This window comes from Anopheles stephensi, chromosome X (genome assembly GCF_013141755.1).
Source record: "Anopheles stephensi strain Indian chromosome X, UCI_ANSTEP_V1.0, whole genome shotgun sequence".
NCBI classification, from domain to species: domain Eukaryota; kingdom Metazoa; phylum Arthropoda; class Insecta; order Diptera; family Culicidae; genus Anopheles; species Anopheles stephensi.
The window spans coordinates 13,429,779-13,457,500 of record NC_050201.1 but is presented as its reverse complement, the minus strand read 5'-3'; the positions used below and the strand labels follow the sequence as shown (position 1 = coordinate 13,457,500).

General features: G+C 48.5%; 2 protein-coding genes across 9 annotated transcripts in view; one reads left to right on the top strand and one right to left on the bottom strand.

The window, feature by feature from the left end:
- Positions 1-13,868, bottom strand: part of LOC118508987 (calcium/calmodulin-dependent protein kinase type II alpha chain) — a 24,733-nt gene extending 10,865 nt beyond the window's left edge. Inside the window, exons 1-2 of one of the 6 annotated variants that reach the window (XM_036049001.1) lie at positions 13,595-13,868; positions 1-60 (exon numbers count right to left, since the gene is read on the bottom strand). The exon at positions 1-60 is cut by the window's left edge and continues 10,865 nt beyond it. The gene's annotated coding sequence lies outside the window, so the exon portion shown is untranslated. Of the gene's footprint in view, positions 61-865; positions 996-2,576; positions 2,975-3,780; positions 4,054-7,817; positions 8,294-9,774; positions 10,169-13,594 lie in introns of those variants that run through there. The other 5 variants (XM_036048992.1, XM_036049011.1, XM_036048985.1 and 2 more) reach the window with 5 other exon arrangements.
- A 700-nt stretch (positions 13,869-14,568) lies between these two features.
- On the top strand, positions 14,569-22,806 carry LOC118508972 (nuclear pore complex protein Nup153-like). 3 transcript variants are annotated; one of them, XM_036048971.1, is made up of 6 exons: positions 14,569-14,652; positions 15,419-15,571; positions 15,645-18,320; positions 18,432-18,557; positions 20,762-20,823; positions 21,683-22,806. In XM_036048971.1, exons 2-6 carry the CDS (start codon positions 15,425-15,427, stop codon positions 21,771-21,773), a joined length of 3,102 nt encoding a protein of 1,033 aa, XP_035904864.1. In that variant the 5' UTR covers positions 14,569-14,652; positions 15,419-15,424; the 3' UTR covers positions 21,774-22,806. The 3 variants fall into 3 exon arrangements, with proteins under 3 accessions (XP_035904864.1, XP_035904855.1, XP_035904846.1); XM_036048962.1 differs by having other exon boundaries at positions 14,590-14,823; XM_036048953.1 differs by having other exon boundaries at positions 14,590-14,842; positions 15,421-15,571.
- Positions 22,807-27,722: the final 4,916 nt, after the last annotated feature.

The window sequence follows — 27,722 nt, the reverse complement described above, 5'->3', positions numbered from 1 at the left end:
GTGGTGGGTCGGGTTTACTGGCGCGTCGGTACTCCGAATCTGCTGCTCACACTGGGTACGCTGGAACGGGAAGAGGGAATGGATGTGTGCGTGGGTTAAAAAGTAGTCGTACCATCGGAAGGATAACGAGACCGAGCCTGATTCTGTACAGGAAGAACCTTGGTCGTTTCTAAGGACATATTCAGTAAGCGTCTAAATGAGAAGGACAGCTAACCGCAGAGCTGATTATTTCGTAACGACCACCGGACATTCATTGGTTACAAATACGCACACAAACACCGAGAGACATGACATCCCACCCATGTTTGTGAGGTACAGTTTAGTTGAGATATTTCGAAGACCTAACCTAACTTTTGATCCCCTCATCAAAAGCAACAAAGGTTGAAAAGTAGTAAGGGCCGCTCTCTTTGTCTAATTTTTGCAAAGTGAACATATCTTGTCAGGCTCCCCGGTGGACGGATCATTCGAGTCGAGATGCCTCGAAAACACCCTATCCCGTTAAAGTGCTGTTCAGACGTTCCTCTCGTGATAAGTCTGTATGAAGACGAAGACGAACGACCAGTTTACTGCGGTTCCAGATTATGGCCACTCGGCTACATCCATTATCCCTTGTGCTGTACTCTACACCAGCAGCAAAACCCCCTATATCCCACAAAGTCACCGTAAAAAAGGTGTCCTTGTAGTGCCGAATCGATTCAACAGTGGAGAAAACTCACCCCCACTCTACACGTACCAATGACAACGGTTACACACATTCCTTCCCAACTACAAATGGCACGTCTATATCAATTTAGCTGGAAGTTGGCTGAACAAATACCGTACGGTTGGGACGAAGATATACAAATCTCATCCTCACAGCACTCACAAGGCGACACAGTTCGCGTACTGCGACGGCACAGCAGGAAAGCGGGAAGCACCCGGAATGACGTTCGTTTTCAAAACTCGAACCGACGGACGGACGGAAGCAACGCCACAACCACAGGACGAAGAACTGATGGGCCATCCTTTACTGCCGGGCGCCATATACTACCTTGCGGTTGCTTTTGCCAAGCTGAGTGCTACTCAGGTGGGTGGTAGTAAAGAAAGGCCGTCAACGTCAACCGCAGATGTGCATCACAGCTCGATTGGACAGAAAGGAGAGACGGAGAGAGAGAGAGAGAGAGAGAGAGAGAGAGAGAGATCTCAGCAGTGACCATATGGTAAGCTTCTAAGCGCCTGGATAAGCTTAGCGAAGCTAGCCTACCGTACACGCTTCGCTTTATCGGTTCCACCTCATTCATCGACCAAAGGACGAACGCGAATTGCTGACGGCGATGTTATTGTACTTGTAGGTGTGTGTGTGTAGGTGTGTGCGCATTGGTAAAAAGCCGTTGCGTTTTTGCTAGCTTTATTAAATTATTTACCCTCGAACGCCGAAGGACATACGCACGCACACACACAAACACATCTGGTAGGGGCGTCGTGCCCCAGTTGTTGTTGTGTGGCGGATTTTCTACCGGGATACGAAATTCGATTACTTTGACATTCCACCGTTCTGATACACAATAGGGGGTGTTGTTTTATTTGTTTAGTGTGTGTGCGTTGGTAAGCGGGGGATGATATAAAAACAAATGGCGGGCAGCAATCAGCGGTTCTCGGCAATCAATCAATACCCCAATCCGGTGCAGACACGAGATGCTTTTCCAACGAATGTAGCAGCAAGAATAAGCAGAAAAAGAAGAAGGAAAATATCCACACACACGCACATAGATATACATAACGCACCGATAGAAAGATATCGGTGAAGGTGACAGGTTTCGGGAACAAAACATTCAGAACAGGTGGAACTTAGGAAGTTGAATATCCGAGCAAGGGACGGAGGATGCTCTGCTTTGTTATATCGTGATGAAATCAAACAAAGAGAGAGAGAAAGAGAGAGAGAGATGGATACTTCCCCCCATTCCATACACCCTTCTCTAGTGGGTGGGGATGATAAGTCAAGATGGGCGAGGGATGAGAAGGGTCCCTCCATTTTTTTGCGGGGGTAGTTTTATCGTGACCACGAACGGGGAGCTCTAGGGGTACAACCGTACTAGAGAGAGAGATTCCAAAAACCCCATTCCAAACAAAACGGCACACACGCCAGCCACAAATCTTGACAGGGGAGCAACACTAGACCCGTCCACAACAGAGCCGAGCAAATAAGATCAAAACGCAAGGTTCTTTGCACTGATTTTGACACCGTAAATTTAGCGGAGAAGCGCACTCTGGATGTATTTTTATACTTTTGCGGCTCAGCCGGCCGCCCGCGATTCTCCACCATCCCCCGGCACACCACCCGGGGGAGGGGGCGCACACACATCGGAACAGACGGAACGGAGATCGGAACACGTACAGGAAAACTGAACGCTCTATTCTGCTGTTGTTGCCTTTGATTTTTGTTGTTATTACTGTTGTTTCACGGAGTTTCTTCTTGCTGTTGTTTTTCTTGTAGTGGAGGAGCAAATCACAAACACAAAATACTGAAGGAACGGCACGAACAAGAAAAAACCGACGCACACACACACACACACACACACGCACACAAAGAAGCTCACCTCTTACTTATACAACCGTATTGCTCATGCGTGTTCTGTGCTCCCCTTGATGCTCTCGAGAATATCCCCAAACCGGGACCAAGTGCGGTGGGCGGAGAGTGTAATGGGGGAAGCGAATGGAGGCGGACGACGCAACGGATTACACCTTCTTCGATCGGAAGATACCATATTCTCGGCCATGTCCGCTAATATGCGCTTGCAAGGGAGTGAGCGACACAGATAAAAAGAGAGCGAGAGAGAGAGAGAGTGAGCACGAGAGCAGCGATATCGAACACTGGGATGTAACAGTAAGGGAAGCGAACGCGAGCGGCACTAAGGATAGATAGGCAAATCAACATCCAATCCATCCATCGGCAATATAGATTGTTGAGCGAGCTAGATAGTCGGCGATCGTGTGGCGACCCACCGCGGGTATCTCCTAGCGCTTAAACCCCCCCCCCATTCGCCCGGGCATAGGGGTTCCAATCCCGGCATGGATTCCAACGAGTCGACGAGGCCACTGGCGAGAACAGCGAACGACGACAACTATCAACATTAACCCGACAAACGTGTGTTTGTGTGCGGTGTGTTGCTTGTTCAGGTCCCTTCCCCTGGAGTTGGTTCCGCATTGCCCCAATCGGATCGAAATTTGTCGATGATGATTTGAAGATTAGAGCACCAGAGAACGGAAGCGCCTTGTGTCGCCCCGCGGTATCAGGTTATCCGCGGCACGCACCTCTGTGCGTTTTTTTTTTTTGTTTGGTGGGAGCTCTATCGATTTTCTGTGACTGCTACTAGATTTGATTTGATATACTACACCTCGCTACTCTCACTCTAGGAGGCCCCACACGCACACTCTCACACGCACACACCTGGCGACACACGACATACGCACCATACATTCGGAAGAGGCATCCTGTTTCTTTGTTTGGATGTTTCAACCCAACCCAATTCCCGAGCCCACCAGAGAAATACACCACCACCGAGTGGTGCACCGAGCAGAGCACCACCACCGAAGTACTTAAAGGTCCCCGGGGTAATTTTGTGGTAGCATTGAGGCTTCATTGATTTTATATGTGTATACGGTAGGCAGGCTATGCCTTAGTTTGATGGTTGTGTGATTGCTTGGACACTACTACTACAAGCATATACTACTGGCAACAGTCACAGTGCCCGGAAATGAACAGATCCGGAGCTCCATTCAGTGCGGATTTCGATTACTTACAAACAATAGAGGATCTGTGACGTGGGACTATCAAAGTCACTTGACAGCGTATCCTCACACACCAATCGCACACACACACACACGCAACCAGATACTTGGGCACGTCCCCCCTGTTTCGCAGGTGAAGCGTGTTTCCAATGACGCTCCTCAAAAGCGTCGATCACCCCGCAAACTAGCCACAAGATTAGCGTGTAAGCAGGTTAAGATAACTAGCTGCCCAGCCAACGGCGACGCAAAATCACACAGGTGTCTTTACCGTACAATCCTCTCCTGCGACTAAACGCAACATCGGCAGCAGCATCCCAAAAAACCAGCACACACATCTGCGGAAAGCGCGCACGGGAGAGCGAGAGAAAAGGCGAACGAGAGCGAGAGATTTGCCAGATTTTAGAGGGCAGATGTAACCATCGGTGCGGACGAAATGGAGGTGGACCGACGGTGGCAGACCACTTGTCGGACGTTTGCCGGATATCCAGGGGTTGCGACTTTGATTCGGTATCCGGGCAGCTCAAAGCCCCTGGAAGAGTCGGTCAGACACTCGCGTGCCCCGGCGAACGTGAGAATGGGGCGAACGAGGGCTGGCGCTAAATCAACTGTCTGCCCCTGGTGACAGGGCAGCTGCACAGGCATAGAGCGCCAACCGCGTTGGAGGTGTGTCCCAAAAGTCGATACAAACAAACACACACACAGACACACGCACAGAGACGCAACTCTCCTTTATTACCCCTCTGCGGTGCGAGCTCTCTATCGTCCTTTCGCCATTTTCCGATCGATCTCAGTGAGCGCTCTTCCATACATAAGTAACGAATTTTGGCATGGCATTTCGGACCTGCCAGAAGAGGCAAGAGGAAAAAAAACAAACGACAAACAAGCTAGAGGGGGAGGGGGGAGGGGGGGAGAAGGTGAAACAGAGGTGGTAGCCCATGATTGGCTTACTTCGTAACCGCATGCATCATTAATTATACAATCATCATTTTAGATTAAAACCACTGGTGCTTTTCGCTACTTGTGTCCCGATGTCCATGTGGGTAGTCATCTCTGCGTGTGTGTGTGTGTGGAGCTCTTCGAAGGTTATCTTGTACCGAGCGTTGCTACCCTTTTGCTCACATACACTAAAGTGCATAATGGGCCATCAAAACTTACCGCCAGTGGCAGAAGTCCTCGGCTGGACACGGTGCAAGGTTCGCTCAGTATATCGATTTTGTACCAACTCCCAGAACCCCTGCGTTCGCCCCAGATCCCGGAAAAGCCCCACAGGAGCACACCCCTCCACCAGCGGGACCTGACACGAAACGGCGCGTAAAATCGTACCGATTAAAGTAATGGCGGCAGCGGATGGCTTCGAGAGCTTTCCGTCCAAGAGGCCTCCCCCCAATGTGGAACCCAATTCTGCGCCAACTCGAAGGTTGTTTTTTAAGTAACCTCGCGCCACATTGCACCAACCGGTCGGTTCCAAATGAGCTAGGGCTTCACTGCGTGTATGCATCGTCCGGGCGTCTAATGGTCCCGACTCTGGCCCGGTCTAGCACGGGTGACACAAAGTACCGGACGTGTGTACTACTTTTATGCGCTTTTCGCAAACCATTACTATTCCGGTGATCCACCGGTACGATGAGGGGGTGGGAAAGGATGTACGGGCGGCAGGAAACACTTAGACCAGACTGGGGTGAACAATGGAAAAATCGCTAGCACGCACACACATACCATAGGGTGCACAAGGATCGGTACTTGGAGCGCGACTAACGCTATAATGCTTTCCTGTCCGTACCCGACAAAAGTGTCCCGCCGTGCCGTCGGTACACCCTTGGGAAGGTGCTGTAGTACGGGAAGGGACCTCCCCCCCCCCCCCCCCCCCCTCTGTTAGGTACCAACCGTCGGATGGTGCTTGAAAGGATGCTCAACTTTTTAATCTCGTGTCCCATTGTGAATGGTTTTACATCCGAGTGGGTGTACATTTTCCGCTGATCTTTCCGGTTGTTTTCGAGTGTGCTAGTTTTTGCTCTGGGCGGACCTCCTTCTCCGGAACATCCGAACATCCCGGAGATATCCCCGTAAGCTGTCGTAGTCGGTTTTGAGTCGATGACCCTGGGAAGCTTTTAACAGTTTTCTGGGTGTAGGTTTTGTTTTTTACTGGAGAATTGGTTGTTAGGTCTAGGCTATAGCTAGGCGTCCTGTGTACTATCATAGTCCCGGGCAAGTTCCTGGAAGGGGTTTGCGTTTGTTGCTCAGAAGCCATTGGAGGCTCAACAGATGCTTCGAACCCGGACAAGCCGAGTTGGGTTGTAAAGTTGCCAAAGGTTAACGGAGCTAACTAACCTTGGTTACTAGAATAAATGCATACCAGAAGTGCAACGCTTAGCAACTCCGGCTAGCTGACGCAAAGGTGAACATGGATTCTGATGGTAGTGAGACTTTGTGTAAGTTGGATATCCGAATTCCAGCAACAGGATACAGGTAGACGCGGGCGATGCATCAAGAGTCTAGGGAGTCGTCCATATTTGTGGTTTGGTGGGTTCAACATATACGGGAGCATATAAGTATACAAAGGTGGTAAACGAATCCTGCAATGTCTAGCATAGAATAAAAAAAAGTGCATAGAAAAGGGATAAGTGCTGGTAGACACACACACATACCCTAGCTGTGTGTGATTGTGTTTGTCAAATGTAAAATAAATTTGATATGTAAACCCTCTGTTTAACCGAGCAGTTGGGATGTTGTTGAGGTGTTTGATGCCGAAAGGTTGCAAAGGACCATGCAATGAAGGTGACAGCAAAAGAGCGATGCGTGTGTGTGTGTGTGTGTGCGGGCACAGTTGTACAGGGCTTCTGGTACATCTAGCTTCCTGCGGGAGAGTTGCGGTGCATGGTCTCAGAATTCTCCGGCAAGATTGGAAACTAGACCAAAGACAGCATATATATATATATATATGCACGAGCTTCAATGTGCTGTGCAGAGCGCTGGGCAAGACAGCAACGAACCGAAAGAGAATGAGCGGGACCAATCGTTTCGAGAGATAAGAAAACAACGGAGAGTTTAGTGGCAATTTTCACCTAGACGACGGGGACGTGCCTGCTGCACGTTCCGGTTGCGCATGCCCGTGGAAGATGCGCACTGCCCGTAACACTGCACGTACCGACACGTACACGTACGGTGGCAGGTTGGAGCCGAGACGGTCGGTCGGTTTGTATGCCATACGTACAAAAATAAAGCACGATTTGGGCAAGAAATTAGGTTTGTAATTAGGGTTTGCTCTCCGCGGGTTTGCCTGCCCCGGGTCGACGGCTCCCGCAGCACCCTCGAGAAGCTGCCCACGTGGATGATGCAGCCTTTACTAGGGGTCTGGTCTTCTGAGGAGTCTCGCCAGGGGACTGCCTGTCGATCAACACCTGCGGGCGCATGTTAAGAATCTTGGTTTGATAGTAGAAATCAGTGGATGGCTGGACGAGGGCCACATCCACTCCTCCCCTCCACATCTCACCAACGTCCGCATGTTTCACCTTTGTTCACTTTCGTTGGCCGTTGGCCACTGTTCTTCGGCAGTACACTTCGCCGTATGTCCACACTCGACAATCCACAGTCACATACAGTCACGCGTGTGCGGTGTACTAGAAACACCCCCGCCTGCAGCTTGGGCGAAGATATGGGGCCGCTCGTTTCACCAGTATAAATAGCCATATTTCCACCGCGAAGCGCACAGGGGTGCAGGGGTTAGCGTGAAATATATTGGATATTTATAACGCGCCAGTCTACTGTCCACAATGTACCCCGGTCCTGCTGCAAGGACCACTGTGTGCGCCCTATGCAAAAGACACTCACACACGCACGCATGTGTACACACCCCCCGGAGTCGGACCCGGACTCTAGGGTTTTCTGGCGGTGGAAGGCACTAGAAACACACACATCAGCTATCGAGCTGTACAATCAGGGAACTACACTTTGTGGGTGTGTGTGTGTGTGTGTGTGTGAGCATGAAAATTGGAAAACCTGCATAAGAGCCTCACGCACAACTTCCTGCCCCCTTTCCCGGGGCTACTTACGGTCTTCTAGCACATCGTAGGGAAGAACGGTGGTGCCATGCTGCTGCTGCTGCTGCTGCTTTTTCAAATTCTGGGGCAATGTTCCGCCTCTGTTCTAAGCAGCAATCAGGTGGCCTACGACCAGCGACTTGTTTGTGGCCATTGAGCGGATGACAGGTGCACGCACACACGCACGGTACCGCGGCAGCATCAGGTTGATGGTGGAGCGGAAACGAACTAATCGCGGGTCGACGGAATTTTTTTTGTTTTACTGACGATCCGCGGACTCGAGAGCTACGGGACACCACGGGTCGGCGATGACGAGCGCACGAGGGTACGCCACGAGACAGGAATGGACGGTCGTCCAACTACGCAAGGGAGGTATAGTATATACCCGGGGATGGTGTGGTGTTGGTTGGTGGTACTATTTTTACTGAGCGTCTGTGTCCCGTATATGTCACCCAGTAATCACTGTGCTGCGTTCTGTGCAAGCGAAACTGCAATGAGACTTGAAGACGGTTCTGAACACTGGCGGTGTCCCCGTTGTTCTCGGTGGCCCTCTAGTGGCCACACACAGCTGCACATACAAACATACAGACACACGCAAAGGCAAACCCGCGCGATTGCTCTCAGTCCTGCACACACACACTCTCTCTCTCTCTCTCTCGCTCTCGAGGATCTGCTCTGCTATACGAGAGATATCTAGACACGCGTTTCGCCGCGATACGTGTGTGAACCTCTCCGGGAACTCCAAGAGTCCACAGTCCAAGAGTGCTCGGACGGTTCATTGTATTTCGCGACACTAACATCGACCGTGAGTTTTCCAACCCGTGCGTGTGTGTGTGTGTGTGTGTGTGACTGTGATAGGGGGGATGCTATAGCTTTTCAGCCACCCCTCCCCCTCCCCCCCCTCTGATTACTAGCACTACCGCACCACCACCCGCCACTCTGCGTTGCTGCACTCGCTTGATTGTTGGATGAACTTTTCCCTGAGCCGCACACCAACTCTCAAGATGTAAACCACAGAGAGCCCTTTCGGCTAAGAAGGGGCGTAGTTGCCTAGAAGCCACCCAAATCACACACTTCCACCATTCCCCTCCCCCCCCCCCTCTACACACTCACCCGTTGAGAACCCGGCCTCACTTGTACTGAGCTCGATTGCAGTTGAGTTGCAGGACGCGTACTACTGCGGGCAGGGTAGCGAAGCGAATCCAACATCGAGAGTAGGACAAAAATGTCTCCCATGACATGAAAGATTGGAAGGATGGGATGGGGGAGGGGGGGGGGAACTTTCTCACCAACGGAAAACCACGAAGATACTAAGGACCTACAGGCAGGCCTCACCACTATCGATCATTGTCAACCCCTCGGTGGAATGTATCAGCTCTCCGTGTCTGCGTGTGTGTGTGTAGCTGAATGCACATTTTCTTTTAACTTGCTACACTGTTGTAGGCTTCCCATAAAATTGTGTTTCCCCAGGTCTTTGAGGATAATGGCCGAAGCAAGTACCTACTATAGCTCCCGAAGTTGTAAGGGGGAACACATCACCTACTACTGAGCAGACATTAAACGCGCTCGTCAGGGACATTCCTTCCCAAAATGCCATCCTTCCCTCCCTCCCCCCCCCTCCCCCTTCAATCGTCACCGAGTTGTACAGTGATGTTCAAAAAGGATGAAACGCACGCACAGCAGCACACGCAACTCTGCTTTTCCTGCTGGCAAAACCACTCACTTCCCTCTCACTCGAGGCCGTGTGCATGTGTGCGTGTGAGTGCGCTTTTCTTCTACCCAAATTCGAACGAAGACGCCTGGAACGGAAGTGCCCGGGGGGCGATTCCGGACTACCCAACAGCAACAACAACACCAACAACAGCTACCAAATACTCTGGGACTCTCAAGACGCTAGCAGATATTGTGTTTCTTTGTTTTTCAAATTTAACAAAACAGGAATGAAAATGAAAAACTACCCAAAACGCACCTCGCCTGGTGTATGTGTGTAGTAGCAGCACCTTGGGCAGCAACCGAACACCCGTTTGCTGCAGCAAAACGCGCAGTAACGCAGGCCGTTGCGGAGGGTGTAACAGACACTGGAGCACTGGGGCACGACTGGCAAGTCGTCCTGCGTTCACTTTTGGTTGTTTCTCCCGGGCGCAAACCACACAGACAAACAGTTTGATGTTGTTGAATACTGATAATGATGAATGAGGATGATGATGATGACCGCTGCTGGCTGCTGACTGCTGACTGCTGGTTTGACCCAGCTACCTACACCACTTGGTTTCGATCCGCGTACGGATCCGTGCGGTTGGTTCCCTTTTTTCACGGGCGCAACACAAGGAGAGGTTATCACCGACCGAGTATATCTGATAGAGGAAGTCGAGCTGACGAACGGCCCTAGCCGCGGATACGCTTGCCACTCGATTCCTTCCGTGTGCCTGCTGGCTCGCTCTTGCGCCCAGACAATCGCTCGCCTTCCTCAGCCTTCTATCTCTGTCTGCCGATTGCTCTCCCACTCCCTCTCTCTCTCTCAGCGCTCTCTGGATGGGAGCGGGATTTTCCACGCAGAAAAGCTGGAGAGAGTCTGTTGCGCGCGGTTAGACTTTTCACACGCCAACTCGCACCAAACTCCCGCGCCCTGTCCGGTGAAAAGCTGCCCCAGTGACAGCTCGTAAAGCAACTGGCCGGGAGCGCGAGAGCACGAGAGAGCGTGCTGTGACAGCTAAGTGGAAAACGGGAGATAAATCGAACAGATAGTAAACCCTGTGGCAGTGCCGTTTGCTGTGTGTACGCGATAATGGGCCACTTGCCTCCTCCCGCTTCCAATCCTAATGCAAAGCTCGCTGGTTCGCTGGGCAATGGAGATCTGCTCTGGGAGAGCATTTTCCGCACAATAATCCCGCTCTCTCTGATGGGATGGGAAAATCAACGGAATCTAATAAACGTGAATTAGCGAAACAGAGCGACAAGGGCAAGAGCGTATCAGCGTGTGAGAGGTTAGGTTATTGGGTGGGATGCCTGCACACGGCATTGATTTGGAGCATGATTTTTTTTGTTCCGATCAGAAATATCATTGCTTCTTCCAGACCTCGACCTAACCTTCGACCGACGCGTGGTATTATGCGCCAAGCTCGTCCCTTCCCCCATTTCTCCCCCTCCCCTCCCCCCCGCTGCTCGTACCGACATTCTTGATTGAAGGTCTGCCTGTATCCGCAAACGGATGGGTTTGTGTTGTTGTCCTATATGGGGTCATGCTGATGCTTCGACCAGAGTATGCTTATGCCTCGGGACGCTTTACTAATCTTACTAGCTGTAAGCTGTAGACAAAGCGCAAGTCCAAATAATGCGTGCCTCTCTAATCCCCCCGTTCTAAAAAACTTTTAAAGGAGTGCGTGCATGTGTGTGTGTGTGTGTGTTGTTGACCATCAACTTCGTCCAACGCCACTGCATTTCATGAAGCCCTCACTATGTACTCCTTTGATGCGGACTCAAGTACACCGAGCAAAACTTCTTTTACATTTGGATCTCCCACACATTCACGTGCCGTTGTGTTTGACAAACTTTCTCCCGCAAACCCCACCCCCCTCCCCCCACGCATCAAAAAAAAATCTGCAAGGACAAACTTTAACTTAAAAACTTCAAGGGTATCTCCGGAGCTATGGAGATACGGAATACCATCAAGTTGGCCGCCTTTAAAATGTCCTGTTTGGTTTCGGAGTTTTTGTTTTAGGGGTGGCATGGACACTCCACATCAAACATTTTACAACAGTTGAGCGGTGGATGTTGGCTTGGATGGAGATGGCTGGCTGTGGAGAGCGGTTGAACGACTCAGAAGGAAGAAGCGAGTGCATTTCCGACGGTTTTTGGAGCGTGCGCGTGCGTCTAAAAAGCACAGCCTTTTTCCGAACTACTCCCAACGATGGGCGAGGAAAACCCGCCCCGCGACTCATCACCCCGTTCAGGCGCCTGGCCCGGTCGGTCGTCTCTGCTGGAAAAAGGGCGAAAGAATGACAAAGGTTACCAACAGTTACACCAATTACCAAGCCAAACACACATACATACATTCCGCTACTCTCTTTCTCGTTTTTTCTCTCTCTCTATGGAGAGCGATTTGGTACAGTACAGCAGTTGTAGCAAAACTTGGTAATGCAGCTTAATCCATTTACCCTCAGAAAGGGAGTAAAATTGTTGAGCCTTAGTTTGTTGCAAAGAAAAGAGACTTCAACGCAACAGCTGCACCTAATCGACCGTTAGAACGGTTTTCACACCCTCCCTAATTAGGTGGCATTTCGAAGAGCCCGGGATATACTTAAGCGAAGCCTCAAATGTATGCCCACGAACGCTTCGTATGGATTTGCGCCAGATGGCGCTACTAGTGGGCAGCTTAGAAGATCGCTTTTGTGTAGTAGTTGCGGGTTGGAACAACAGGGAAACAGTTCACTCGAGAAGCAGCACTACTCTTCGCTCACTTGCACTACTGTGACGGTGTGTGGTTCTAATAGGGCTTTCTAAGTCTTCTTGATTGGTCGTTAACCGCTCATAGTGACCTTAAGAGCAGCACATTGCAAGATGCAACGTTCGCACAGGTCGGTGTGAATGCTCGTTGCGCTTAAAATCCGATTACCCCCGGGGGTTTTACAGTGATCCAATTGTATCTCAATCCTTGATGAACAGTGTCATATACCCTTACAAGCTAGCAGGAGACAATGAATTGAATCAGCTGCTTAGTTTTGGCTTTACAACCTCAAACGCTAGAGGTAGGTTTAACGGTATGCAGACTGAACGGACATCGGTCGAAACTAGGACCGGCCTCTGAGACACGAACTCTGTCCAAAACTGACGATAGTCTCTTAGCCGCTTAGGAAAAGAAGATGTTCAGAAGGATTTTTGGCTCTATATGTGTGGATGGACAATGGAGGAGCTCCACGAGCTCTTGGAGCTCATCTCGCTATCATGCAATAAAACTGACTTGCCAGACTCGAGTGGACTGATCACGTCATGAAAATGGCACCAGACGACCCATCCCGTAAAAGCTTATTAGGCCGTCAACATGGAATGAGATGGAGAATGTCCGAGATAATGGATTTGCAGACGACGGCTCTATACCGTGACCGTTAGAAGTAGTATAGAGTATTGTTGTAGTAAGCCGAAAACGGTAAACGGTTGCAGCTCCTGATAAGTAAGTAAGTAAGTAAGTTAGGACTCTGTATTGGCCTGCGTCCCGAAACAAAAAATGAATCTTCCTTCTTCTTCTTTAGCCTAAACAACCTCAAGAGGTGTTGTAGCCTACCAATTCTAACTTCCTTGACTTAATTTTTACCAGCAGTACGAGCAGACGGTCTAGACGGGATTTGATCCTAAAGCGTAAAGACTGGAGCCGCTACAGCTTCAACCACCGGACGACTGGAACTGATACTGAGCAGTACATGTACAACGCGTTCATGAGAATTTCGCAATGAAACTATAACAAACTATATGGATTAAGTGAGGTAGGTTTGCCACTATTGCATCAACGCGTTTGCCATTCCTATACTTTGTCGGATTTCGCCCGACACAGCACCCCGGCACAAGGCGCCGTAAATCAATTACACTTAACCTGCCACAGTTTAACGGTGACCTGGCAAGGTTGTAGCAATGTAAGAAATTAGTTTCGTTTCCGGTGGTAATTGACTCCTACGGTACGGCGTTTTGCGAGACTTCATCGTGAAGTTGGTGTGTGAAAAACCAAAAATGGCAAGCTATTGTAACGCTTCGCAACAAAACAAATTTATATGAACTATGCAACATCTTACTGTACTTACCACAAAAAAAATCCACTAGCTGCTTATCCGGATGTTGATGGGGGCCGATCAACGGCAAACATCTGTTTTGTGCGATCGCACACACCAACAAAACAAAGCACTCACACCCAGACACTGCGCCGTCCGCAAGCGTGCACACCAGTAAGATAATACTAGAAAACTTAACAATCGCTTATCACTATACACTGGGGGGGTCTTTTGACTAGAGATATCAATCCGCATAGATTCCCAGCAGAGCAGAACGTAAACAACCTGCCTGGCAGGAGGCTCGTACCGTGCTGGCGGGTGGCGCATACAAGTAGAGTGCCCGCTGCTGCTGGCTGGGGCGTACACGGCTCGACTCTTGCGGGCCGGACAAAAGTGAGGTTAGCGTTTACTGTTTTACAACCACTGGGCACAAGGAACCATGTTTCGGGATGCGTTTGGCACAAATTCTGTCCATTTGAGAATGTTTCATTTGTGGCGTTTTGTTGTTGTTGTTGTTGTTGTTTATTTATTTATTTTATGTTTTATTACTTTTCCTTTCATTTCCCCTATCGGGCTTTGACAGTTGGTGCACGGTTGACATATTCCAATGATAATGCCAAGGTTGGTGGAAACTTTTGGGCCAAAATGTTTACAAGCAAAATAAATTGAACAACGTATTTCGCTGTAATAAATTTAATAAATTTGCCATTAAATGATAGTGGTCAATTCCTATTTTCAACTGATAAAACGCTTTTACACCATGAAAACAACGTACAATTACATTTACAAATACACATCCGGTGAAAAAACTACAGGTATAGTACTGTCTCTCTAGACGACAGCAACACAATTCACAGCATATATAAAATGATTTTTTTTTTCATTAAGATTTATGTAATTATTTATCTTTTAGACACATCATACTAATAAAGTGAAGAATATTTAAGAATATAATTACATAAATAGAAAATAAAACAAACAGCCGTCAATTCGTTTGACAGTTGATACGGCGCGCTGTCAACCAGTAGAAGCATCCCTTGCCTAGCGTCTTCAGCATTCACTTTTCTGGACGGGGTTCTTGGTATTTAGCGGTACGTGAAGTTTTCGTCGCCATTTTTCCATTATTTGCTAGCTAGCTAGCGGATCTGGGTTTTCAGTCTTTCGGCGTTGGCAAGTGAGCCACACACGCTGTCCAATCTGGTGCCGCCGTTGCCGGGCAGCTCAAAATCACAGTAGAACAACAGCACAGCGCGGAAAAATCGGTGCGTGCCGGCGCTTCTGGTGAGTTCTCACCCCCCCCCCCCTCACCCCCCCCCCCTTCCCGTCCGGAAGGTCCCGCGTTTCCTTTTTTGTTGCTTTCCGCTGCGAGCAGTTTCCAAGCGTGTAGCTGCTTCTGGTTGCCGGTTACCGCGGACAACGCGCGAATGTAGTTGTGTGCGTTTTGTTGGGTTCTCGGTCCGAATCGCCGCGTCCCGGACCGTCCCGGAAGAGGAACCGTTCCGTTCCGGGTACCAGTGTTACGCTAGCCATTTCATGATCAATCCTGATTGCGACGCTACTGCAGAAAGAAATCCGGCTACATACACAAACACACGCACAATCAGCCCGTCCGAACCCCATAAACCTTACAAGTCCGTATTGCACATGGGGTAGAGTTTTCTTCAGCATCGTTTAACCCGCAGCGAGTAGTGAAGTTCGGATTTTCGGTCAATGTGCACAAAATTTGAGCTTTTGTTAAAGTACGGGAAGTGTGACAGTAGGAAAAGCCTCCCCTTGTGCAATACCGGGCAACAACTATCCACCGGGAAGGAGAAAAATTAAGCATCCCTTTTATATACATCTGTGCGGTGAAAACAGAGCAAAATGTCGCAGCGGAGCTACACACCCGACGAGCCAGCCGAAGGTGAGGAAGATGATGAGTTAATACCGAGCGCCGATTCCAATGAAACGCTGGATGGCGACAGGTCCGAAACACGGCCAGCCAACACTAGCAGCAATGAGGCAGAACAGGTAAGAGCACATTATATTTGGGTTGCAATTTAACCTAAACCATCGCATTCATTTTAATGTGGCGTTCTTTTAGTCGTTTGTTGGCAAAATTCGCGACAACGTCTCGAGCGTGCTGTCAAGGATGATACGCACCGCCAAGGACAGAATTGTGGCGTCAACTCGGCTGCGCGATCGCGAGGATGATCATTCCGATACACAGCCGGCAAAGCGACGCCGTCTGCAGGAAACCGATGAGGGCGGTAAGCCGTTCCCGGTGCCGGGCAGTCGTGTCGATCGGTCCTGCCAAACGAATCAGTCCGATACGGTGCCGCCGGCGCCGGCAGACAGATACAGTCGCACAAATCGTAATGTAGTGGCGGGCAGTATCAGCGTTACCTCTGTATTTGCGCGTACAACCTTGTCCTTCCGGAGCTATGGGGAATCGAGCGTGTTTAGGCCGCCTGTATCGCATCACAAACTAAAGACCGAACCTGGCGGAAAACGTCAGCGGGAAGAGATTGATGAAGACGAGGAAGAGCAGGAGGAGGAGGAGGAGCAGGCTATCAACAGTAGGCCGAAAGTGTCGATCGAACCATTCGATCCGTATAAATTTCTTGCCCAGAACGATAAAACTCCAATCGATCCCAAGCGGCGTTTAACCGGGTTTCTGGGAAACCGATGCTACCAACGCCGCCAGCAGCAGTTACGCCGTGGGGTGGTGGGAAAGTATTTCTTTGCCTCGCATCACAAATCCACCAAGAATCTGGACAGTGCGTCCTCCAGCGAATCTAGCGCTTCCTCCCAGCGTTCATACTTCAGCCGCGCGGCGTACCGTGCGGCGAGTGGCCAGCGAATTCCCCCCGAGTACGGTGGATCCTCGTTCTACAACGGATTTACGTGCTATGGCGGTGCATCTTCCGTCAACACGCTCGGTACCCGATATACCGATTCGCGTTCTAACCAGTACAATAGCGTTCTGGTGCGCAAACCGAAAAGCGACAGCAGCAGCATCAGCAGTGCTAGTAGCAGCAACATAACGACAACATCGGCCCAAGAAACGTCTACCACCAAGCAGCGGTTGATGGACATATGGCAGGAGTACGAAGTGACTAAAAGAAGGGTAGAGGGACCGTACGCCCGTTCGAACGTTGGGTCGGAGCTGAACCAAATGGTTAGCCGGGTTCGGCCGTATGCCGGCACTTCATGCATTCCACAAATGTTGCAGATATTGCGCGAGCAGAAGTTGACGTCCGTTGCGAACGTGCGAAAGGCCACGGAAAGCCATCCACCGACTACACCATTAATAGATGTACGACCGCTAACCTCGGTCCAACCGATCGCACAGCGAGAACGTATCGCTGCCTCCGTACGGAAGCCGTTGACAGAGGCAACCAAGACAAGCACAGCTGGTACGGACCCGGTACCGGAGGCGGAAGTGTGTGCCGATAGTGTGCCGACGGAAAAAAAGATGATTGATCAGCCGGCAGCTGCTTTACAGCGGAATAAATCACCATCCGAGCCGTGGGAGGATTATGTGCCAAAATGTGATGCTTCAGAATCATCGCGATCACCATCACCGGTGGAAAATGATTTAGACGATGTGGAGGTGTCGCTACTGTCCGATGAATATGAGGACGAGCAGCAAGAAGAGCCACCGTTCCATAAGACCCTCACAAGCTCACCCATAGCCACCGCTGTACAGGATGAACCGGACCCGTTGTTTATCTTTGCTGATCCGATTGTGATGAACGCCGGTAGTGACCGGGGCGCGGAAAGGTGTTCCGTACCGGTGCAATTTCTATTCGATGAACCGGAACTGTTGCAGCAACCACAGACGATTCGCTCGTTCCGCGAACTTATGGCCGAATCGGCCAGCAAGTGGATTTGTGATGTGTGCATGATTCGTAACGAGCCGCACCAGCTGGCTTGCGTTGCGTGCGAAAGTGCGAAACCGTCGAATCAGGCAAAGGAGCCAGCATCCCAGCCACAACTACCACCATCACCGATAGGCACACCGTCCTCCAGCAGTAGTTTTGCCGCAATCGTGAGCGTTCAATCGGCCCGGTGGGAGTGCGATGCTTGCTGCGTACGGAACGAACCATCGGCAGTGGTTTGCGTTTGCTGTGGGACGGCTAAATCTAATGGAGGAGCGGGAGGAGCAGCAGCGGCACCTGTGCAGGAACCGGAACAGCCACAAAAGGCTAACAACATGACGACAATGCCAGCCACGAATCCAACGGCCGACTCCCCGTTCAGCAATATGCCGAATCTAAAGGATACGTTCAAATCGCTTCTCGAACGGCAAGATGCAGACGACACGTTTAAGAGGGCGTACGATTTGTGCCAAACACCGGACGCGTTCGAGCAGCGCTCTAGTGGCTGTGAGCAACCGCAACCGTTCGGGTCCGTTCCTAACACGATCTCTCAAGGCGGCACTTCCATCGATTTATCGCCACCGAACAATAGGTTTGGGACCGGCAGCAGTGCCTTTAACGGAGTGCATTCGTTCGGTGTTGAGCCAGCGGGAATAGCGGCGAATCCGTTCCAGACAGCAGCAACCGTATCGCAACCGTTCTTTGCTACCGCTGCCACTCGAAGCAATGAGACGGAGCTGCAACTACCATCATCCCCACCGAAACCGTTCACGTTTACCGGACTTAAATCATCTGGCGACGCAACAATGCAGAGTAGCAGTAAGCAACCACTCTTTGGTGGAAGCATGTTCGGTGCCGGGAACATCCAAACCAATGCCAACAATGCCAACAATAACGTAAGTGATTAAGGGGAAAGTGAAATGAGAGAAATCGTTTGCGCGTCTCTAACAAACCTTTTTTTTAATCTTTTTTTTCGCTCCTTCAAATCTGCTCACCTATCACATCAGAACGATGGCTGGTTATCCTGGGAGAAGAGTGATGCCACAGCGGCTGACAACAACCCGTTCGGTCTTTTCGCACAATCGGCTCCTCTGGGAGGCTTTCTCACCGACAACACTTCCACCAGTATCGCGGTATGTATTACAAAATTTGCTGTAATTGCTGTAGCAAAATGTTTAAACCATACTAACACATTACGGCCGCTCGTAGCACAGTAATGGAGCATCGCTGCGCATGATGTTAACACACCTGTAATAGGGTCGTTGTTTTTGTGTTGTGATTTTGTTTGTAACGCACTGTGGTTCTCTTCTCATGCTGTATTTCTGGGAGCACATCCTTCATCCTGATGTGCTATTCATAATCAAAAGTTAGTTGTATGTGTATGTTACCAACACAATAGAAAAGGCCCACACGTGCTGCATGGAACACGCTCGTACGCAAGCTTTCGTGGAAGTGCACATTGGAATGAGAACGTGGCGAGATAGGGCAAAGTATTTTTAATTTAAACTTACAGTTAATTTTATACACAAATCATGTCAATTATTTTCATTTGACGTTGTGAATGTTCGTAATTTTAGCTCACATTTTTATTAACTAACTTTTTTTTGATAATGTTAGGCTAAAGTCTGAATAGATGCCCCACCCCCCCAAATCTCACGGCACTCACTTTTGCAACTGTATTACCCAAAAGGGTATATTTTTCAGACTTTTTACTGTAAGCTTTTATTTATTTATTATTTATTTGTTATTTTTAAATATTGTAAATAATTATAAAAACGATTTCTCACATTTTTGCTTAACTTTTACCTAAATTTAAAGTAACTCAGTAGCGAAAAGTGAGTGCCGTGAGGGGGGGGGGGGGGGGGGGGCATCTATTCAGACTTTAGCCAAAAGTTATATATATATATAATTTATTTTTATAAATACTAAAAAATACCATTTCATCTAGCTTTTGGACCGTTCATGCAAGGTTTTGTTATTACTGTTTAACTATTTGGTTAAAACTTACTTAAATGCAAAAATGTTAAATTTTTTATTACTAAAAATGATAACAATATGCATCAGTTTTGAGTATAAATGTGGTTAAATATATTAAACACGTTGAAAAAGTTAAAAAAATATATTTATTGAATACTCTAGCAAGATTTCATAACAACTTATAACCACTTTTAATTCATTTTATTGACGTAATTAACAGTTAGTTTAAATATTACTATTATGTCCTAAATGCTCATGCACACATTTCACCGTGAACTTTCATACAAAACGCATGCGGTTGTAGACTCCGTACAACTGTTGGACCTATTCTTCTCCTTAGGCAAAAATAAGACATATATCTCCTTACTATTTCGATTTACAACTTTTTTGTTCGTATAAACGTATTGGTTTGGAAAACATTTTTTGGTTGGAAAATAATGTATTGTTCAAGGCTTTTTTTAAAAAGACCATAAAACGCACTCTCGTATGAAGTATTTGTACCATTTGTACATAGAATGTATTAACAATTACGGTCAGTCCGTTCTAATCGAATACAAAGAAAACTAGTATGTATTAGATAGCTAACTCCATCATAATATGTAACGAGTGTTTTAAGTTTAAGTTATTCTTTACAGTGACGGACAATCGAAAAAGACCACTTCTATACCCGATTTTCAAACAACTGCTTTCGATATTACTACAAGGTATAATCAAACAAATCCATTTTATTTATTTTTTTTTTACAAAAATTCAAGAATCATTGAGTAAAATAAATAATTAAATTTACTCAAAAACATCTAGCTTTTTTGATAACATACCTATACTATGTGAAGGTTGAAAAATAGAAAGAGAGGATGTTCAAAACTATAAAAAAAAATAATCCGCTTCTTAAGTTTGATGAATAGGGCCATTTTATTTCATAATATGTTTTGGAGAGTAAGAAAACGATACTTAAAATTGATATCTCATTTGATAGAATGATAGAAACGTTTTGCCAACATCTGAAATTCAATTTGATAAAAGACTCGAGAAGGTAGAAGACTCGTGTACTGTGGATTGCATACATTCAGGCGTAAATCCTACAGTGCTTAACAAACTTTGTCAACAACAAAAATCTAAGTCGATTTGTCAAAAATTGACACCCTAACCTCAATTTTACGAGTTTAAAACATCAAGTGGTTCTTATTCTATTGCCCGTCACTCTGTATATATGTTGTGCTGTCACCACGCACCAGTTTAAAGTATTGTCGTTTGTGCCCGTTCGATGTAATCGCTTGGCTTACCTTTATCGTCTCGGCAAATGATGAATAGTAATGGATTGCTCGATTTACTTTTTTTTTTACCTATAAAAATCACGCAGCCTCAGTCCGCCAAACCAGTATTTCAATTTAGCGGAGTGCCACAATCAACACCATCAAGCGTGTAAGTAATGAGCCCCGTCGTGAAAAAAAATATGCAAAAAGCGGGCTTTTGCATACTGCAACGGACGGGCCCATCTTAACCACACCCGTGAGTGTGTGTGTGTGTGCGTGTTCTCGTGTGCGACAGTGTATATTCCAACGGAAGAGGTGCTTCACTAACTTTTATAGAGCCTGGACGCTGGTGTGTAGGAGCAAGTGCCCTACCGTAGAGGGACGATGCTTCTATTAAAATCATGTTAAAAGCCTTCTTGGGCGACAAATTGACTGCGGAAGGACCACACTGCGCACGCAACGCTGGAAGCACGCCGCTTACCGAAATATGCATCTGAAAGTCCGAGGAAATACACTGTCGCCGGGTTCCACTTCAAAGAGTCTGCTCTTTGGACACTGCACTGGAACTACTTCCAGACGTGGATAGGAGCTTGTTGCTAGTTCTAGAGACCAAAACGGTAATTCGGAGGGTGTTGCGTTAGAATTCTTTCAACCATAAACCCCCATTCGACTCCATTGCAGAACCCAACACCATCCGCAACAAATAAAAGTTCAAAACTATGCTTTTTTTTCTTCAGTTTCTAATACTAAACCGATTTCCATCTAAATCGATCCGATTTATCTAAATCGATTTCCAGATTATACTCGGATCTTTTACTTGACTTATTTTTTATATACTGTCTATTGTATCGAAGTGTCTCTTTTTTAGTGCAATTTTATTCTGATGTTCACAAAAAAAAAACGATTCCCCACCCCTTTCCCCACCACACACACCCACAAAAACCGTCTACTCGAAAGCAACACCCTTCACGCGTACCTTTTGGCACATCGTTTTCACTAACGAAACTTGTTTAATCTACATTTGCCAGGCAATACCCACCGAGCCCGACCCAAACGAGGCTGGTCGCCCGGAGGTTGAAGCACCGAGGAGTGCGCCGTTTACAATCGCGCCCGACGTAGATTTCGCCCTAGAGCTGGAATCGATGCTTTTCGAACCAACCGACTGGAACGATTCGTGGCATACATCGGATGACGAAATCTACAGCGAGTGCGATGATATGCTGGATGGAAGTCGTTTTGATTTGGAACGGCAATCGTAACGATTATTGCGGAGATGCGATCGACTTCTGGATCGACCTTCACCCTAACGTTGGGTGATCAAATCTACCAAAAAGAAGAAGTCTGAACCACACACGTACCACCCGAATCTGTTTGGTTGAAGAAGTAATAAGGATTTTACTTAACGAACGAAGGAATAGAAGGCGAATGGTTTGTGCCCATTGTACAAAACAGGGGGTGAAACGAATATAAGCAGGACGCAGTGTGAGTAGGCAGTAAAGACAAGACAACAGAAAGATGGGGAAAGCGTAAGAAAAAGTGAACTGAGATGTGGTGAGGTAATAATATTATCTTCTGATTTAAGCTAATTTATAAAACAATCAGATTGCGCCAGCACACGGTACATCAAAGCGTTCGCGTGAACTAGAAAACAGAGGAAAAAAGATAGCATTCTATATCCTAACGCCTATTTGGAGGGTATTTGTTATATATACACGTGTTAAAGAGGTGGAAGGCTAACGGAAACGGAAAACCATGTTACTGCAGCTCAGGACGTTACTAGCGCTAGGAAATGAATTAGAACAGCGGCAACGGCACCCGGAAGAGGGGGAGTGTTGCAAACGAGAGTAGTAAAGGGCGAGCTAGAGAAGATAAAGATCATCAAGCACGTTAAACAAACTCGCGTGCGCGCAATGCAGCTAATTTTCCTTTTTTTTGGTTTTTTGTTTCTTTCCCACCCACCCCCAATTTGTACAAAACTCGGGATATACGGCGTGTGAACGATCAACGATGCACGCTAGAAGGGATGCATCCAGCCATCTCTCATCCACGTTTGCACGTACGCGAAGTTATAACTACGGTGCTAAATAAAGTAAATATATACATGCATGTATAGCATGCGCCAAGACAGTTCGCCAAGAGCTGGAGAGAAAAAGGGGCATCAGTGTTACCAGTAGCAATTGCTTACGTTACATCCATACGCTCTAGGGCTCTAGGGGTTCCTGGCTCAGTCGTATACGAATAGGGCATACGAGCATTGTATGGGATTTAACAGATGAGGTCTCAAATCTCATACAATACTCGTTTGACTAGTCATATACTAGTCAGTGACTCCAGTCTTAATCATATAGTCGTCATTGTATAGCATTTAACAGATCCTTATCCGTGAAAGCTCATCTAATGCTCGCAGGACATGTCGTATATTACTGAACAGAGCTTCAGCTTAATCTTCTCCGCCTTGGCCTGCTCCAACAATCCTCTATACCGGCTTACGGTCCTGCGCCTTCGTCTGCCAAACGATTATCAAGCCCGTTTTGGCGGACGCATCAACGCCATCACTCTCACTCAACTTGGGCTTACCACGCCTCCTCTGGTCTAAAAGTACTTTACGAGCTGGGTCGTCCGGTCGTCGGTCATTCTCAAGACATGACCAACCCACCGGTGCCTTCTTCTTCTTTCTTGGCACTACAGCATCGAGAGATTTCGGTCTCCCATTTCTAGCTTTTCGTGGTTTGATTTAACCGCTAATAAAGTAGTCAGCCCTACGTACACGGGCAGACGGTCTGGATAGGATTTGAACCCCGGGCCTACCGTGGTGTGAAGACCGGCGTCGTTATCGCCTCGGTCACCGAAGTGGGTCTAATTCGCTCGACCCTATCAACGTACAACTGGCAGAGCGGCTCCTCTATTGTCCTTCCACACATACGGGGAAGGTCCTTCCAATAATCCTTCTTGCACACGAACGCGGCTAAGAGGGTGTGATGCCTTCATTTACGTGACTATAGTATGACGCCTTTATTCCGACTGCCATGCGTGCCGCAGACACGCACTTACGCACTATCCTTACCGGCTAACACCTATACTAATACTTATCCTAAGCCTAACGCTAACATAGGAAAACTTATCACTACTAGGTCTAATTCTAACATTCTAATACTTAATGCTTATACAATACAGATGGTTTCGTCTGTTTTGGACAGCGTCCATGTCTCAGAAGCGTATGTGAGTACTGGGAGTATAACTGGGTTCTGTTCAGTCCTAGCGTCGTCCGTCGCGACAGGTATTTAGAGTGGAGAAGTTTCCTCAGACAGTAGTATGACCTGGTTAAACGTCCCTGGAACCAGCTCACTCCTGCCATGGACTGGGAACTAAAACACACTCTCCGGGGAACCGGGAAAAGCAGCCACATCGCCAATAGCACCTTCACGCACCTGATCCGGACCAAATACCAGTACCAGCACCACATCTACACAGACGGCTCCGTTAGTCGGAAGTCAGCCATTCCAGCTTCGACAACTGCGCCATCAAGCTCCCTAACCACTAAAAAAGCAAAAGCCATTCGACTTGCCGTCGACGAAGGATTTCGGGCCGACATTCCGAACGTCATCTTCTCCGACAGTAACAGTGTTCTGACCGGCCTCGAACACGGCTTCTCTAAAGACCCTCACTTCCAGAACCTTGACGATATCCCCTCATCACTGAAAAGCCGACTGGCTGTGGCCAACAAAGGTCGGCTCCGTCCAACCGAACCACACAGCACTCTTTCGCACCGAGACGCTATCCGCCTAACTAACGCAATAGTCGCTCAACATTGGAACACCACCTGGCACAACCTAGATCTCTCCACAAAACTTCTAGGTTGTGGCTCCATGAAGTACAACACCGCACCCTGGGACGATCCCGATTCCAGCCACATCCAACGAGTCACACCCATTGCCGCCACGAGCCGCCTTCGCATTGGTCACACCCGCCCAACACTCTCCTTTCTTCGCGACAGATCCAGTCCTTCACTTTCGACATTACCATCCGCCACATCCTCACCGATTGCCAAGGACACACCGACACCAATGCCCAACTTGATACCGACCTAGCCCGACAAACAGGAGAGAGGCGAATGAGATCTCAAAGACCCAAAGCCTTTATAAATAAACGATTAAGAAAAAGGATTGACCTGGTTGGCAGCCATCACCCTTGCACGTAACTCAACATCAGTGTAGTTGAAGTTTTGGATGACTTCAAGAGTGCGGTCACCTAGCCTGTACATCACCTCTGCGTAAATCAGTGCTTGTTGGCAGGGCCGCTAGTTGCAGCCCGAACTGAACCGGTGACTCCAGCCTAAACCCAGCACAGAAGAGTGGAGCCCCTCGTCCAAAATGGCCGCCGTTTGTATCCTGCTGGTAATACGCAGTTCTGGGTAACAACCTGTAAGTCGCGTATAGTTTTAAACATGGAGTCGGTTGTTTTATCAACTACATACACAGATACGCTAGGTAAGTTGAGAGCAGCGATTGAGGTAGGTTATTATCTTCCCTATCGGTTCTCCGCCAAGAGTGCACCTACCAATGAGTGTCCCATCACCGATGAGCCCGACGACTTCGAGTGCTTCGTCTAGCTTCCCCTTTAAAGCACACCCACCCTCACTGCTAGGCCGCGTGCTCAGCAAAAAATCTCAAATCGTGCCAAATCGAAGATCTGTGCAAAAGGAAGTGAAATAGGCTGAAGCCCGCGTTCGAATCATTGTCTTAAATGGGAAGTGTGAAGCTTTTAGCGACCTTGACGGTGGTTTCATTAACGCTCGCCGCTGGAAGCAGTTAAGATTAGACCCTTCCTGTCCCCACTCTGTGTTTACGTGTGTGTGTGTGTGTGCAAGCCAACTGTTTATGAGGAGTAGTAAATTTATGGTGGTGTGTGCCTATTCGGGGTGGCTTCTGTTTAAGCAAAAAAACGATAAACAATCGCCCCAAACAAAAAAACGCTTGTTGTTGTGTCGTGTGCAGTGACAAATTCACGCTTCAGCGTACATTAAAAACGCCAGCTATTTAAGCTTGTCTCCTCTGTCCTCTTGTCCCTCTCTCTCTCTCTCTCTTTCTGCAGCATTTCGGTTTGAGTGATCGAAACTGAAATGAACGCCGAGGAAAAGATGAAGAAAAAAACCACACAACGCGAACTAAATTAATGAGATCATCAAACTCTGCATTTTATGGGTCTTGGCCATTTGTGTTTGAGCAGCGCGATCACGGAATTTCGTTAATAGATGTGGGCCCAATCTTTAAGCTAGTGAAGGAACACAGAATGAATAGGAACCAACAAAGCAACAAAACAACAAAAAAAAAGAAACCTCCAGCAGCCGTTAAACTTTAAAAGCCAATTCCGGTGCGGGTGTTTCTGCGTGATGTCGTGATACCTCGACCGACCGACCGCCTCGCCAGAGCAGAGAATCCATTCGTCTTGACATTGAGCTGGTCGTGGTCGTGCATGGCAATAATGTTTAGCGTCCCAAGAAAAAAAAAGCGGTAAGGTGAAATGTGGCGGTTCCGGGCAAGTGGAACCGGAACCGGAAAACCATGACCTCTCTTGGTCTGGGTTAGGTTGAGGTGCGTGTGCTATTTGCACGGTGGCGTGCAGGACGATCCGACGCCACGCAAATTCGTGATGAAGGGAAAATGGTGCATTAGGACGCACGAACCTTCCTTAGAATCCTGACGCCAGCATGTCGCAAGGAGTGTGATAAATGGCGTTCCGAGTTCCCCTAAGCATATCGGGAACCGCAAGGTCTCTCGCGTTAGGTTTCGTGGTTTAAATAGGTTAATGGTGCACGAAGCAACCGAGTGTGCGTGTTGCAAATCTGTGCAAGATCCAGTCAATCACACGTGGGCGGAAGCAATATGGCGCCAAAAGGCCTGGTGAAGCGAGCACGAATCAGGTGTGTCAAGGTGCCGTGAAAATTCGCATTCGGGCGTGTACCGGGTGCAGCAACGAAAAGCCCTCCCCCTCGGAAGAGTTTTGCGTGACCGGAAGTGGACATAATGAATCGTTCAAGAGAAGAGAAAAAAAAGTCTGACCACAAGATTTGTTTATCAAGATGGTAGGCACAAAAACACAGCGAGCAGCAAGCAACCGCGAAAAGACCCCCAAAATTTGGTTGTGGTTTTACTTCTCGAACGTTGGAGAGATGTCCGAGACCGAACGGAAATTTTGCAAGCGCATCTTCGCGCCGTGACGAAGCGTCGTGACCCAGTTTGTGCTGCTTTCGTCTAATTCTGCTGAGGATGTGGGTCTGTGTTAATTGCACCTGGGGTGTGTGTGTGTCGTGTCGAGTTGCTGAGATGTGGTCAAGGTTCTTTGAAGCCTGCCGCCCGATAAGCCCTGACAGGCACACATCACACTCAGAGAGAGAGAGAGAGAGCGATCGATAATCTTCAATCCCTTCGAAAACGGACTCCGAAGTATTGGATATGTCCTCCGTGGCCATTTTAGGGGTGGGAAGTTTGGAGCAGTTGGAGGTCATTTGCATACGTTGTCGCCCTTTCCAAACCTAAAACCATGCACCTGACGTCACACGTTCTTAATCTGGTACCAACCTACCTGCCGTACGGAGTCCGGAGACCCGGAGACGGTCGTGCCTCATTATGTAAGGTCAGGGAAGCGAACGGATCGGCACGCAATCGGTCTCTGCGACTGACCCGACGATGGCTAGCGCGGTGCGAGGCTCGGCAATCGGTTTCGATCGAATCCCCCCTCCCCACTTCCCTCCCACCCTTCCTTCCCCAACTCACTTGAGCTTCGTGCAGCTCGGTGGAAGGAAGAACACAGCATCAAACGACGGTTTTATACTACCACCACGCTTCCGCCATGTTGGTTCTCGGGTTCTCTTTCGCGCCAACAACACCAACCACATAATGGCGGGCGTTCGAGTGTACCGAACGGCACCGAATGCATTTCTTGGACCTCCCCCCTTCCTTCCTTCCGTTTTGCGACAGGTGACTAATTTACTCCTCTGGCCATGCCGTGTTCTTCTCTCTGCAGGCGCGCGCGCAGAGTTCTTTGCTGCTAGAGCGCGCTCTCCCCACC

Excerpts from the sequence above, each read along its gene's own strand:
- LOC118508972 (XM_036048971.1), top strand. The coding sequence starts at position 15,425 with ATGTCGCAGCGGAGCTACACACCCGACGAGCCAGCCGAAGGTGAGGAA. Across the intron at positions 15,572-15,644 it reads GCAGCAATGAGGCAGAACAG|TCGTTTGTTGGCAAAATTCG; the intron begins GTAAGAGCACAT and ends GCGTTCTTTTAG. Across the intron at positions 20,824-21,682 it reads CAATCAACACCATCAAGCGT|GCAATACCCACCGAGCCCGA; the intron begins GTAAGTAATGAG and ends TACATTTGCCAG.